The 15,457-nt window shown below is 42.2% G+C and overlaps 1 protein-coding gene across 2 annotated transcripts in view; it reads left to right on the forward strand.

Annotated features, from left to right (window-relative positions):
• The window catches only part of ntn1a (netrin 1a), a 71,141-nt gene that overhangs the window by 28,908 nt on the left and 26,776 nt on the right, over positions 1-15,457 (forward strand). For both annotated transcript variants that reach the window (XM_030057847.1, XM_030057844.1), the window contains exon 2: positions 13,001-13,189. In XM_030057847.1, the coding sequence (XP_029913707.1) occupies positions 13,001-13,189 (189 nt within the window). The remainder of the gene's footprint in view (positions 1-13,000; positions 13,190-15,457) is intronic.

Raw genomic sequence — 15,457 nt, forward strand, 5'->3', positions numbered from 1 at the left:
CAAATGGATGCGCCACTGATCACAGGCCAGCCCTTTTACAAACTGGCCTATTATGCGGTCTCAGCGTGGGGTGGAAGTGTTGCAGGGGCTTGAGGCGGTGTGGCTGTGTAGGGTTGAGGACTATGTGTGTGTGTGTGTGTGTGTTTGTGTGCGTGCACCAAGGCTGAGCAGTGCTCCCATGCTGCGCTGCCTAACGAGAGGGCAGGTCAGCCATTAAATGGGCGCTAATGCGGGAAATTGGAGGCCATTAGCCCTCTCTTTGTTGTTGTGCCTCTGTGTGGCTAGTTAGACTCTTGAAAAGGGAAAGGCCTTATTAGTCTCCACGTGAAGAGAGAGGAGTGAGTACACCGGCCACAAGGAGCAGGCTGCTCTGCCATGGCTGCTGTACAATGTAGGTATCCTGCTTTAAAGCCAATGTGGGATCTTCAAATATTTTCTCTTGTTGATGGAGCCCCAGCAAATCATCAGTGCAATAATAATGTAAATTTATTATTGATCTGTAATGTCTTGTCAGCTTCATACAAAACAAACATATATTGAATGCAACACGATGAATTGCACTTGCATTTACTTGAAGGCAAAATATCACTTTTTTCGTAAAGTTCATTGTCCCTTATTCATTTCTTTAATTAAATCTTTACCAATCACAGAAATTTAGAGATTTTTTTTTCTTTGAGACAACTGAGATGTGGATTGTGCAACCCAGCATCAGAAAGATATTCATAACATTTTGCTCATTGAGGTTTTTTTTTTTTTTTGCTTGTTCAGTTTTTTTTTTTTTTTTTTTAATTCCTGTGATAATTTTTATATTTTAAATACTGTACTACTGCCCATAGAGATATGGATTAAACACACTGTATATGCACACTGTATGGAGTCATACAGGCACTTGCTCTGCAGTCTACTGTAAATCCTTTGCTTCACATTAACCTTTGCTGCAGAGCTCAATAAGTTCATCAGGGATCCCTGCTCACACCACGTTCTCACAGCTCTTTAATTGCACTGGTTGGGTAATCAGACTCCGTTTTATCACCCACTGACAGAACATGCACCGTAGGCTCTGCTGCCGCGGCCCTCGCATCTGCCAGTGCTGGGAATTGCATAATTTTTCACCAAATATGAGAAAACATCTGAGCGTTGAATTATGAAATACAGACAGGGGAAATAAATAAACAGCTTGAGTGATATTAAATAAAAAGGGTCAGGCAAGTGGGGACAGGCTGTTTGACCGCGAATGAAATCTGTCCATTGGAAATCAATCCCCACCGCATTTTTAATCTGCCTTTGATAACCCCGCAGGATTGATGAATATTCTGTAAGGCCCGATCTCAATTAGCCAAGTCTCTTCCAGTGAAGCCTGGGATTTAACAAGCTTTACACTGATCTCTCTCCCTCTTCTTCTCTCTCTCTCTCTCAACTTATCTCTCGCACTCTACATTTTTCCTCATTCTCTTTCACTCTTTCTCTCTGTCTCTCTCCCCGGGATGAGAGACTGTAGTTTCGACGTGGCAAATGGCCTATTAAAAATACGGTGCCTGTGAAACATGGCCTTCTTTGGGAGCAGCTGAGATCCAGAGTTTAGCCGGGGTCATTAGAGACTGACTGAAGGGTAGAGTGGAAAAAGGTAAAGGAGGGGTCGGTGGGGTAGGGGGGCTCACAAGGGGCCAAAGTGCTGCCGCTAATTGGCTGCAATAAAGGAATTAAATTAGCCTGATATAATCTCTGCAGTGGGCGCCCCATCCTCCCCTGCCTGCCTTTCCTCTTCCCACTTTCTCCCTCCCTCTCCCTCTCCCCCTCCCTCTCTCTCTCTCTCTCTCTCTTCCACCCCCCTCCGTTACCCCAGAGTTTCACGGTATTCCCAGGGTGCCACTAATACAGACGAACCAGTTCCACATACCCAGAAGTTTTGACTTACCCCCCTCCCCCCAAACACCCACACACACACTCACACACATACACACCACTTTCCTCTCTTTCACGCATCCTCCAAATCACCAGCTTCACCTCTTTCTCCCACACTTACATTTCATTTTTTCGCTCTTAATTTTTCTCAGACCTTATTCTTTGCTTGAAGTTTCTGACACATGGAAATATTCATTAGGAAATGGCAGGGAATGATGCTAAAAAAAAAGATGGTATTGGTGAGAATTATCATCAAACCGCTGATAACAGCCTCTTTGTGTCATGAAAGTTGTCTTGACCCTTCAGTGAGAAAAAAGTGTGTCGTTCAAAAGTGTTTCCACTCATCGTTCACGGTAAAAAAAAAAAATCATCCGTATCCGTTGTTTTTATTCCACTTCTTGTCCACCGTCATGAAGGTGATTAAAGAGCGCGGCACTAATGTATCCGATCCTCCTGCAGAGTCAAGTCTAGACAGTTGTTTATGTCATATCAAAGGACGGAGTCTAGAGACGGCCTGTTTTTCCACAGTGGGGTTTAATTTTCTAGTTATCCCAATTTCAAAAGTTTACAGATCCTTCAAACCATCAAAAGCTTTTAAGAAACTTGGAAAGTCACCATCAGTTTGTTTGGTCAAAGGCCGGTACATATTTAGAGAAAAATAAAAAGCTACATTTTTATTTTCTTCTTGCAGAATAGTGGGATTGTTTGATGTGAGGCAGTATAAGAATAATGTGGTGAGCTTTGGCCTTATTACATTCTGGAAAAAAAAAATTTATCATTTGCTTTTGGTGTTTTTTTTTTTTTTTTTTTTTTTTTTAAGAATTTGGAGCATATTGTGTTTTGAAAACAAAAAGGGCATAGGCTATAAATAAAAAAAATGATTTACGGAAAGCTGAAAATGGATAGATGGATGGATGGATATGATTTTTTTTTGCAGCATTTAAAATGTTGTAGAAACACAGCAAAGCAAAGAAAAGCAAAATGCCAATTTAAAAGTATTCACTAACTTATTGTTGTTATCGTGGCACTGGGAATTACATTCACATGATGCCATAATTGCATCCAAACCAAACGTCAATAGAAAAGGCACTAAGCTGTGTGTGATATCATCTGTCATCTCAACCCCTGAGATGCCCTCAATTAGCCCTCATTTTATTGGGAATTCCCGACTCTGTCATCGCAGTGTCTGGATCAACAAACACAAGACCAAACCGAATATTGTTCTAATTTATAAGAGGCAAAATAAACAGTGTAACCCATACTCGAGGAAACAGGATGCAATTAAATTAATTGTTGCCATGAAACAGATTTATAAGTTGATATGTGACAGAGTTCAAAATATACAGCACATCGGCATGGTTACAGAGCAAACATAAATATTTCCCCCAATTTCGCATCACTCAGCGTTTTGGTTCAACGATTATTATGGAGGCCCTTAAAACAGTTAAATTCTTCAGTTGTTTTGGGAAAAACAGTCATTATCGACGATGGGTGATTATTCCTTCATAGTGAAATTCCAGAGCTCGTGCATCACATTTCTCTGCCCTGGTGTGGTCCCGACACCGATACGACGAGAGGCTCTCCAATCATCTGTCAGGAGCGAGATGTTTTTTTTTAATCACAGCCAGGGAAAGTGTCAACAAAGAATTAATCTGGCTGCAAAATGATTGTTTGCGATGTCTTTTTTGCAAGATTAAATACCAGCCATTAAAAGATAATCGAGTTTTTTTTGTTTTGTTTTGTTTTGTGTCTTGGATGGTCCCGGTTGCTCCTCTCCTTTCCACTTATTTGTGCAAAGTATCTCCATCTCAACAAGTCATTTAGCCTCACGTTCAGCCTTAAAATCTTGGTTTTCCTGAAATGAGTGAAAAACAGCCAGTGGCATGAGATAATCCCACTCGTTTCCAATATAGTTTCACTTTTTCTTGACATTTTAGTGCAAGGCAGAATAAAGCAGACCAGCCCATTAGTATCAAGATTAAAGAAAATCGATTAGCATCAGTGGTAAGTGGGGTTATCTCATGCCAATGGCAGATTTTTTTGTACTTGTTTTAGGAACAACATGATTTTAACATTGAGTCTGAAATGAAATGACTTATCAAGATGGAGATTTTTTTTTTTTTTTTTTTTTTTGCAATGTGTAGTTGCATTCATTCATGTACAGTTTAAAAAAAAACTGCAGAGAAATCCATTACAGTAAACATGAAGCCTTCATTTGGTCTTGTCAGCTGAGCTTTTACCTACCAGTGCACTTTACTGTCTGTTTACTGTCAATCACCTGACTCTGACAGGGAGAAATACACTTCTTTACCATGAAATATCACTAAAAACATGTTAAAAATAGAATGTATTGCAAAATGACAGAGGGAAATGTAAACGAGATGCAGACAGAAGTAAATGGACTCAAAATGACACCCATATTCAAGTCCTCATAAAATCAACTACTTTTACTTCCTAGAAACAGTGTATCTTAAATGGTGATCTCAACAAAATCTTCAAAAAAAAAAAAAAAAAAAAAAAAAAAAAAAAAAAAAAATTAAAATACCACCATTCTGCATATCCCAAAAAATATACCCTGTTAGTTTACATTTTTCAATAAAGTCCCGCCCCAACATCCTGTCATAGCAGGAAATACCTAAAATCAAGGAAATAAAATAACCATTTCTTAGGGTCTTTCAGGGTTAGTGTGGGGAAAAAAGTCAAATATCGTTAAAACTACATAACCACATGCAGAGCTTTTATACTCCCTTTGTATTGGCTTGACACTGCTTCACAGCATTCATATTGTGTGTGTGTGTGTCTGTGTTTGTGTGCGTATGTTTACATCATCACATGTTCACCCACGGGTGAGCGAGTTGACTCTCAGAGACAGACCCATGTGGGTTCTTGAGTTCGACACACATCTGATTCTGTGTTTGGTCATGGCAGAGCAACAAACCTCCCAGCCGCTCCTGGCATGTGCGCTCTGTTTCCCCCAGAGAGAGGCTGCTCCTCTGCACGCTGCCTGCAGGTTAGCGGGCGAGAGGGCAAGCCAACCAAGGAGTGTTGATATGAGGAGCTCCCAGCTTGGTACTGTGTGTGTGTCTGTGTGTGTGACAAAGCAAGAGGGAACGCAAGAGAGAGAGTGTGAGATGCTTAACAGTCTCTCACGATCTAATTTATTGCGTGATATAGAGGAATTAGCACGTTGTTTTAGAGATTCGAGGAAGGTTTATGTCAACGATTTCAGAAATAAGTCGCTAAAGCTTTTCTCTTTCTCTCTCTCTCTAACGCCCACTCTCCCTCTTCTCTCTCTGTCGTCAACCCCCCCGCCAAACCAAAACATGACAGTGGACACCCAATATTTTTTTATTTTGTCTTGTGGGAGGGAGGGGAGGCGGGGTTAGAAGTTAATCTGATTACTTTCGGGGGCGCCCGAAGGATTAAAAGTAAACTGTTCGTGTATGGGCTCCCCTTGGTTTGAAAGCAGAGCAGCAGGCTCGGAGCAGCCCCCTGCTCGCAGGCGCTGGTGTTGGGTTTTGGTATTCGTTCCTGTTTGGGTGAACTGTGGAGGCGATGGCGGCGGGGAGGCTCCCGTCTCCTGATAACTGTGGAAATGCGATGGCCAAATCGAACACAGGGTCTTCTCCAGAGTCGGTGACCTCACCGCCTTTTGCACAGCTCTGGTACTTGATATTCGATGAAGCTGCACTGGTTGAACTGCTAAAAAAAAAACTATGTGAACAAATCCTAGTCTTAAAGTCAGTCTAAAAATCCTGTTTTTTTTTTTTTCAAAGCAAGTGAAATAAATCTGCCAGTGGGATGAGATAATCCCACTTGTTTCTGGGAACACGTGTAAATATGTTGAAACAAGGCAGAATAAGACGCTAATATCAATCAAATGACACTTGATTCAAGAAGATTCTGGACCCAGTTTGATTAGCTTTGGAAACTATTGAGGTTATCTCATTTCACTGGCAGATGTTTTTTCTCAATTTCACAAGATTTCACAAGATTAAAGTCTGAACGTGAGACAAAAATTACTTGACAAAAAGACAGTAGTCTCCAAATGTTGGCCGTTGGACATCTAATAGGGTTTAATATTGTAAAAAAAAAAAAAAAAAAAGTAGGATGTAGGATACAGCCCTTTTCACATTTTCTCATAATTTATATTATCGGGTTTTTTCTTCTTTTGTGCTGTTATAGTCTTGTGTCGTGATGAGCCAACAGCTGCTGCAAATAAAACAAGTGGAGGTGAAGTGGAAGCGGCAGTGACGATCGGTGTGTGTTGAGTGTCTCCTCAGAGCAAATCTAGGCTCTTACTTGTGTGACCGCCATCGCTCAAGTGCTCGGCTTATCATAAGTAAGTTGAGCTTAACCTCCACCCCCCGCTCTGTTGGCTGAATTTTCCCTCTAATTAGCCGAGGGAAGCCTGACTTTGTGCTGCTACGAGGCTGAGGTCAGTCGATGCAGGCCGGGAACCACTGGCAGCAACTAATTAGCCAACTTTCCAAAACACACTAAGGCACTGTGTTTCCTAGGATGCGCGGGAAACAGCAACAACCGATAAACAAATCAGCTCCCCGTTAAATTCTTCAGCTGGAAGTTAAACTCGTCGAACAGCCGGGCGGCTCAAATTATTCTGCAGCTTTTTGCCGTTTCAGAGAGTGGAGCTCCACGTTGCAGGAGGTGCTGAAAAGCTCTCGGTGAGCTTGGCTCTGCCCGGCTAATTCAATTACACTTGTTTTAAAGGTATCAGTTCACGCTTGTTTTTACTGCTCACCTGGGGGTGGTTACAGCCGACCACTGCCTCGCTAATCCAGCTCGCTTGATTAAAACCAGGCCAAACATTTTGAAGTGTTTGAAAATGAGCCTTTAGCCTTTTCACGACATGAATTATTAGAATAAAAATTCATTACGCTGTTATTTAACAAAGCTACTCAGATTTAATTAAAGGAGAAACGTCACATTTAATTAAAGGGAATAAGTCCTACAAAAGTGGAGGGGGTGGGGTGGGGTGGGGTGGGAGTCATTTGAAGCATTAGTGTTTTAATTAGTGAAAATGTTGAAGTCATTTTCCTCTAGTTTTTAATTTTCGCTGATATTTATAGGTCTTTCTTCACACGGTACCAATTATAGATTCTCAGAACAACATGGAGATGAAATGTTGAATTGCAGGGAGAAAAGGGCAAACCTGTCTTCACAATGTGTTAGGTGCACTTTGCAGGAGGTGTGTGTGTGTGTGTGTGTGTGTGTGTGTGTGTGCGATTCTGTGGTGAATGGTAGTGTGTGGGGCTTTGTTTGCCCTGTAGCCTGTAGGTGTGTGAGCTGATTGCTTGGCTGGAACAAACTCCAGCTCAGCTTTTGTGTCGGTTGTCTCTATTGAGGAGCAGAAACCCTGAATCCTGCTGGCTGTAAAGAGCAGGTGTGAGGAGCTGTCTGTGTGTGTGTGTGTGTGTGTGTGTGTGTGTGTGTGTGTGTGTGTGTGCGCGCACGCGCAGGCTCAGCAATGACCTTATTTACGATTATTTGGCTGTCTTATCACAGCCATCTTCCTGTAAAGAGCAGCCAGGTATTTCAGTACGCCTGTTTCCCAAACTGCCTCTGCCGAAAGTCTTTAACCTCCATGCTCTCTTACAGTAAGCAGAATAAGTGCACTGCAAAAATAGATTTTTTTTTTCTCAAATCAAGAAAAAAAATGTACTACTGGGATGAGATAACTCCACTTGTTTCCACAGTTTCTCTTTTTTCAGGATTTTTTTTCTGGGGACAAGTGTAAATATGTTGAAACAAGGCAGATCAGAGCACTAATAACAAGAACATTACATTTGATTAGCACTGGAAACAAGTGGGATTACCTCATCCCACTGGCAGCTGTTTCTTCACTGTCAAAAATAAAATAAAATAAAATTTTGAATATGAGACCAAACATGGAGATTTTTTTTTTTTTTTTTTTTTTGCAGTGTGTCAGCAGAATAAGTCTATACCTCCATCTCCTGTCCTGGTACCAATTTAATTATTTTTTGCAGAATTCATTTTAGTGAAAAGAGGGAAAAGGTTTGCCCTGTTTTGTTTTCTGTCTCTCTCTGTCTTTGTTCTAACTTGTCGAAGTGCAGTGCAGACAGGTGTGTAAGAAAAATGAGCCAGGAAGCTGAAGGAGAAAGATGCTCCTGCACGCCGTCCTTTTATTTGCAATACTGAACTTTATTGCAAGTTTCATTTTATTTTACTTTACCATGTATGTATATATTTATTTATTTAGTTATTATATTTAATAGTTTATTAGTTTACCTTTGAGAGAAATTAGGCTGTTGTGTCAGTATTAATGTAGTAAATGGCTGCAGGACATATTTGTGATGGGGAACTTCTTGTGTCTTCTACAACAACATCAACCTTGTCCCAGGTGGCCATGTGTCACTGTGCAGATGAACATCGACTGCTGACATTCTCGTTCATTCTCATTCATTCATTCTGACCTGGAAGTACAAACTGAACCTGTGTTTCATATTGGCTCACAGATCCCAGAGCAGGACAGAAATCCTCTCACGCTGCTGCATTGAATATTTTGACTTCGCTCAAAAAAAGGGCGCTGGGCAGACGGAGAGAAAGGCCCGAAAAATCAGAAACAAATTCAAATTCCATTTTCAGAAAGGCAGGATTAGATGTGTGGTGGCGGAGCAACACCTGCAACACTGCCGCTGTGAAATTAAAGTTCTCCAGCTTTTGAAGGCTGTATGAAATTTTATATTAAAAACACATTAATGTACAGTACAGTGTCAAACTGATCAAACTAAAATGAAAACATTTTTAAGAAACTGCAAATTGATACTATTCTAAAAAATATAATCATTTGTCGTTATTTATCTCACAGTAATCGCTGCCCGGAGTTTATATTCAACTCTCTGTTTTAATTCACACTCCATCACCTTACAGGATCTGATGATCATATCTCATACGCTGAATTGAAAGACTTAGAAACCTTGCCAAAACAAAGAGTTGAGAACAGAGAGTCCTGTGTCACTGGGGTATTCGAAGGTGAGTGACAGCTTGGTGTTATCTTTAAAAACAAGTTGATTATTTGGCTGATAGGGAATCATGAACGAAAACAGGGAACTCCGCGTGAATGGATAACGCCGAGTGATGTCTGAGCGACAAGCGGCTGTGTCATAACGCTGAGGGAAACCTGATAAGCTCGTGCCAGACAAATCACATATCAGCTTACAAATCTTCAATTGCTTTTAATTAAAAATGCCTTAATCTGGAAGAGGCTATGGTGATGTAATTTGTAAAACAGTCTGCACTCTTATAGCACTTTGGAAATACAAGCTTTTTTTTTTTTGTCTTGTGCCAGCAATAATGATAAGTAGTTTCCCCAGTGTATATCAATGTGGCCTGCAACCTGAGAGTGTATGGGCTTTTGTGTGAACAAGCTTACATCATGCCTAGTGTCAGCGAGTTTAGATAAAGTGTTTCTCGCTCGTTCCCATTATGCAGGACAATATCACATGAAGCATAATACCTTCAAGGACAATGTCGCCTTGCACCCCACACCGTCGCATCCAGGTTGCGCACCGTCTCCACAATAACCAACCAGGATGTCGGCGTTATTCTCACCGGGGGCCATGCGGTCCGGTAGCCTAGAATTCCCCTCAGTCTTCACTCGGCAGGGTGTGAAACAGGCTTTGTAGTGAAACAGAGACGTGTCTGCCGGTCAGAAGCTGAGCACTGATCCTCCACCGGTTAGACGCCTCTCCATAGTGATCCCTGTTGCCTCCAGGTGGGCTGAGGGATAGCTTTCACCAGCCGTGGCCCAGGGCAGTCAGTCAAAGGGCTGGAGCCAGAGAGAGAGAGAGAGAGAGATGGAGAGCGGGAGAGAGAAAGAGAGGGAGCCCTGGCTGAGGCTAGCCGTCGTGCCTGTTGGCAGTCCCCGGCCGGATTTACAGCCAGCTCAAATTATATTTTTTTTCCACAAAGTGACACAGATCATTTCAAAGCTGTCTAAACGGGGAAGACGCTAATCCGTTGTGTTGTTGTTGTAAATGTCCTCTCAGTTGGGCTTCTTGGATAAAGTGAACGTTACTTGAGTCCAAAAATATCACAAATGAATAAGAGACAGATATCTTTTGATGTGGGTCAAATGTAGGCTACTGTGTTTTGTTTGTGTAAACAGGTCCGTGCAGGCATGCACATCACCGGGTTGTGGCGATCTGTAGGCTTTTAGGGGCTTTCCAGGAGAGGCAGCATGACAGGGTATTTGTATATGCATTGTGCACAACAAAAAGCAGAAGTGAAAAAGCTGCGGTGCTGTCTACTACACGCAAGACTGATGCAGAAGTATAAATCTAACATCAGTAAGGCAGGTAGATTTTGCATGATTAAAAAAAAATCTTATAAAATTGGTTTGTGGAGAAAGCCAGTCATTTATAAAGCTGAGATATTTCTGTTCCAAACCTCAAAAGGCCATTGAAAAGCCATCAAATGACAGCAGCTTGGCTCTTCTGGCGTTAACAATAGTAGAAACAATGTGAAAACATAATCCATAATACACATGTCATGCACAAGTATAAGTCTAACTTAACATTAGTAAAGCCATTTTGAGGGTCTATGAGAAAACTGACAACCTCTTTTTTTCCTGATTGGATAAATCTAACAGCACTGGTTTGTGCACAAAGCTGCTGTAGGTCAAAGTCATTTTGAAAGCTGAGATATTTCTATTCAAAACCTCAAAAAGACATTCAAAGCCCATCAAATGACAGCAGCTTTGCTCTTCCATTGTTAAGACAACAGTGTAAACATAAAATTTGTGTTACTTGGGGCAGGAAAAATCTCAGGTGTCAAGGTAGGCCTGAACACAATCAGATGAATGCATGTAAAAAAAAAAAAAAAGTAGACATCTGTACAAGCTCAGGCAGGTACTGTATTTTTTATTTGTGTTGAGGCAGATCTGATTTTTCCAACATGGACATACCACCAGATCTGGGCCACACAGGGTTAAAAATCAGGTTTTTAGTCTCTATGTAAATTAAGGCAGAGTCCCTACCTACTGAGGCTAAAAGCCAACAGCCTCAGCCAGGGATGGAGAACAAGCAGAGAGGCATCCTGCTAATTAAGGCCCCTGCTGTCCTGCAGGAAAGACAAGCTGGGAAAGCCAACTCATCTCACAGATAAGGCACGGAGCTGTAGGTTTGTGTGTAAATGTGTGTGTGTGTTTTAGAAAAAATATTGTAATTAGCTCCTTAGAGTAGAAAGAAGGGGGTCTCAGGGGTTCCACAGCACGCACACACACACACACACACACACACACACACACATACAACTGAGGAGCCCTCCAACCAGGTTATGCTGAGGAAAATGAAAAGGCATCCTGCTACTCTCTCTATTAAGATGGGCTGATGATAAAAAGAGGAAGAGCTGTGTGAAGAGGGGGTGCTGAAAAACATGGACAGATGTGGGGACCCCAGTTGCACCACGATCACCCCCTATTTCCATACATATACAAACACACCCATGCATATATATATGTACCCCCCCGGCACACACACATTACAACAGCAAACTGTATCAGAAGTGTTGCGTCTCGCTGTTAATAATGCATGAATGTGTCTGTGGTGGTGGTGGAGGACCAGTGTCTCGGACGGACGGCCTTAATGAAGCTGGGCATGTCTGCTTCACTTTGCTGCCAAAATGTCATGAATAAACATCAGCCGGCTAATTAAACTCAGCGCTGGCAACTGTACTCATCAGTAAACAAGCGGCAGCTAGGGGTCTCTCACATGCGCCGGGGGATTTGCAGAGAACGGAGGAATGGTAATACTAGGCCTTGGCTTTCTGTTTAGTACAATATGGACTCTGGAGAGCGGGGCAAGACCTTGAGGGAGAGAGAGAGTTAGAGAGAAAGGGAGAGGGAGGAGAGAGAGCGGCAGAGTGAGCGAGGGAGAGGGGGGATGTTAGAGTGAGAGACAACGGGAGAGCATGGGAAGGAGGAGAGAGAGAGAGAAACAGATGAGAAAAGGGCTTAGTGTTTGACCTCATTATCAGCAGAGTTAAAACTCTCTCACCCTCTTTCCTCAGGGAGAGGATCTATGGTGGCCCCCGTGTCAAGTCGCATTTTAATCTGGTAAACAAATATGCAGGATCCTGGAAATTAAACCACTACCTTCAGCACTTTGTCAGGACTGTCACACAGCCTATTGATCACTGATGCTGGAAATTAAATGTAATTACATGCAGTGAGCCTTTCACTATGGCTGACACATTGGCTTATATATGTCGGTTGTAAATTATATCATTTTGTGAGAATAACAAGGGGGAGTCATTTTATGTTGACAGATAAAGGAGTGATGGAGCTGCAGTTATTTTTTTCCTCTGTGGAGAAGTGCAAACTACAGTGTAACAGACTAGTGTACAATAACAATTTTGTCTGTGTGGCGTCAAGCTGATTAAAGGCAAATGTAAGGATAATAATACTCGAATTACGCTGACAAAACAGATTGTCAACCGAAAATAAATAATAAAAATGTAATGAGGGAAGACTTCTGAAATAAAAAAAAAAAAAATCTGTTTATTTTTCTATAATGGAAATTTGCTTGAAGACAAAATTTACAGTAAAGAAACACTATAAAACATTCACAAAAGCAATAAAATGCATAAAAGTACAATAAAACACAAACCACCACAGCATATACCACAAAGAGCATGAGCCAGCCCAGAACAGGAGACAGCAGCTCAGTAGAGTGTAACGCCACTGATGAGTGCAAAATACAAAGTGTGTGTCCAGGTTAAAGCCTCTGAAGTGGCGCCCAAAGGAGTCAGACTCTCAAACTGTCCTGTAACAGGGCGACCAGGGCCGAGCGGCTCTTGGCTCACACCGCTAACCCCACTGGCTAACCACAGCAGGCCCCTGGACACATTTTATAGTTTAGGCATAAGCTGCCAAAAGATTAATACAGATTCAATAAAACTCTGATAGATCAAGGTCATCATTTTATTTCACCACACATGTTGAATGAGTTCATTTTATGTTTGCACACAGCACACACAGCGCCGGTGTTTGTTTCAATTAATGAAAACGATTGCCTCGATCTAATATGTTTTTTGGCGTCTTTTTTTTCCTCTGCAGCCTGTAACTGCAACCTCCACGCCCGACGGTGTCGTTTCAACATGGAGCTGTACAAGCTGTCAGGGAGGAAGAGCGGAGGAGTCTGCCTCAACTGTCGCCACAACACGGCCGGACGCCACTGCCACTACTGCAAAGAGGGCTACTACCGAGACCTGTCCAAGCCCATCTCCCACAGGAAGGCCTGCAAAGGTACAGTGTCTTCATTCCCTCTCTCTCTCTCTCTCTTTTTTTTAATCACCTTGATTCACTTTTATCCATTTGTATGAGCAGTAGTGGGACTTTCGCAGAAGTATATGACACTGCTTTGATCTGCAACATGGTTTAAATTCTGTGGACAACAAGAATTTGCTAAGACATAAACAAAAATAAATAAATATATAGATAAACAGAGATGAGACCAAACCATATATGCATTATGAGAGGGAACATGTTTAAGTTCAGAATTATCAAAGTTTGCATTAGGACATTTGATTGCATTGATTAAAAATGTATAATTATGAAATAACTAAGAGAACTGATCAAAATGCATAGAATCCCTTTGTTTTTTTCAATCTGAACAGAAAAGAGGGCATAATTAGTACTTGCTGGTAAATGAATTTGACTTGAAGAGATAAATTAAATACCACAGTGCTCAGGCTAATCTTGAACTCATTTTTATCATCAGGGACTGCTGAAACACACATATAAAAACACAACACACACTTGATACTGGCCACTACTGGCCAGTGCAGACCACTGGGTCTTCTATTAAAGAGCTTGGGATGAGTTACAGGAAGCTGGGGGGGAAAAAACCTAGCAGTCTTTACATTCCAGAGGCTGTCTCGCCCTCATCTCCCTCTGTCAGCGGAGATGAGTTGGGGGTCTGCTGGGATCGTGGAGGTCGGGGTGGTATGGGTGGGTTGGGGTGGGTGTTCCCTCACTGACACTGAGTTATTTGGCTTCGTTCGAGGGGGGGGGAATGGGGCTGACAGGACAAGCAAAACAAACAGCCCCGAGGTGCGAAGTGATCCCCGGTGCAGGTCAGAGATGAATGAGAGAAAGGAGGATTGTTGGAAGGATTTGCAGAAGAGAGAGAGGAATAAGATGAAGGAAAAGTTAGGAGTAATAGGAGCAGCACGGAAGTGGAGGCCAGCTGGATTTTACACACCTTTTAGCCTGAGAGAAATCATTATGATGTAAAATCCATTGCATAAATTGTAAGTAGCAAGTAGTAAGTAGCATAAAAATGATCTAAATTAAATGCGGATAGTATGTAATTGATTTTTTTTTTCTATTTGTTCCCTTACATTGATCACAGACTGTCATAGTCATAGTTTAGACACTTTTATTTTTAACGTGGCATCCCTAGACAGGACAGAGTGAGGGAGAAATCGGGAGTGACGGAGGGAGGCAGGGAGTGAAAGATGGCAGGGAGGAAGGCAGGGATGATGGGTAGGGAAGTGAGAGAGGAAGAGGGGCGGAGAAGAAGAAGAAGAAGTAAGAGGTGAAGAGGACAAGGGGAAACACACCCCCGCGCAGGTGTGCTCGCTCCTCACTGCTGGGATGAATAGCATGCCATCAGCCCTCACCACAGCTAATAAGGGTCAAAGAAAGAGAGAGAGGGGTTGGGGGTGGTGGGTTGGAGGATTGAAAAGAGAGAGGCTATGTTTTCTCACCTCTCCTATAGCTAGAGGGAAAGATAACAGGAGCTGAATCCCTGTGCAAACAAGCCCGGAGACACCTCGGACTTGTTTCGTGTAGACATGCAGGCGTACGCACGCACACACACATACACACACTTGCAGACAACACAGAAATACATGCATGCATACCTGCTTGGGGTTTCAGAGCGCTTACTTCCAAGGGCAGCCTGTAAGGAAATATTAGCCACTTGCTGACAGTTTAAGCCTGCATTTTCCCACATCATTCAGCAGGGAGCAAATAAATAAACTGACCAATCAGTCAGTTTGACAGCAGGCATGTCTGAGAAGTAAAACATCTGTGAAGGAATCCGATGTTAGCGTAGAGGAGGCGGGCATCGCTGATCAGAGATATGAAGATGTGTAGCCTCATATTTCAAATAGTTAATAGCGCTGATTTTAAGGAAATATGTGCTCAGCAGTGGCATTTTAAGGATTCCTCTGTTCTTCATTTGCATGCTTTCCCCTTTTTTTTCCCCCAGTGTATTCTTTTCACGGCCTTGCAGAATATGAATTTGCCATGACGATATGCTTGGTGCTGCTGTACCAAATTACTAAAGACATTTGTCATGCCGATGTGCAGACATGACACAAAGGTTGCATTTAGCATCATCAGATTGCTGATAACCAACAACCATATCAAGCACGCGTCCTTCTCTGCATGAACATGAATTCATTAAAAAAAAAAAAAAAAAAACTCAAGGAAACCGCCCAGTTATTCATTCCCCCGTCTGCTCATGAGCAATATTCCTGAACTGACATTAACACCTTCCGTGGC

Source organism: Myripristis murdjan, chromosome 1, assembly GCF_902150065.1.
Source record: "Myripristis murdjan chromosome 1, fMyrMur1.1, whole genome shotgun sequence".
NCBI lineage: Eukaryota > Metazoa > Chordata > Actinopteri > Holocentriformes > Holocentridae > Myripristis > Myripristis murdjan.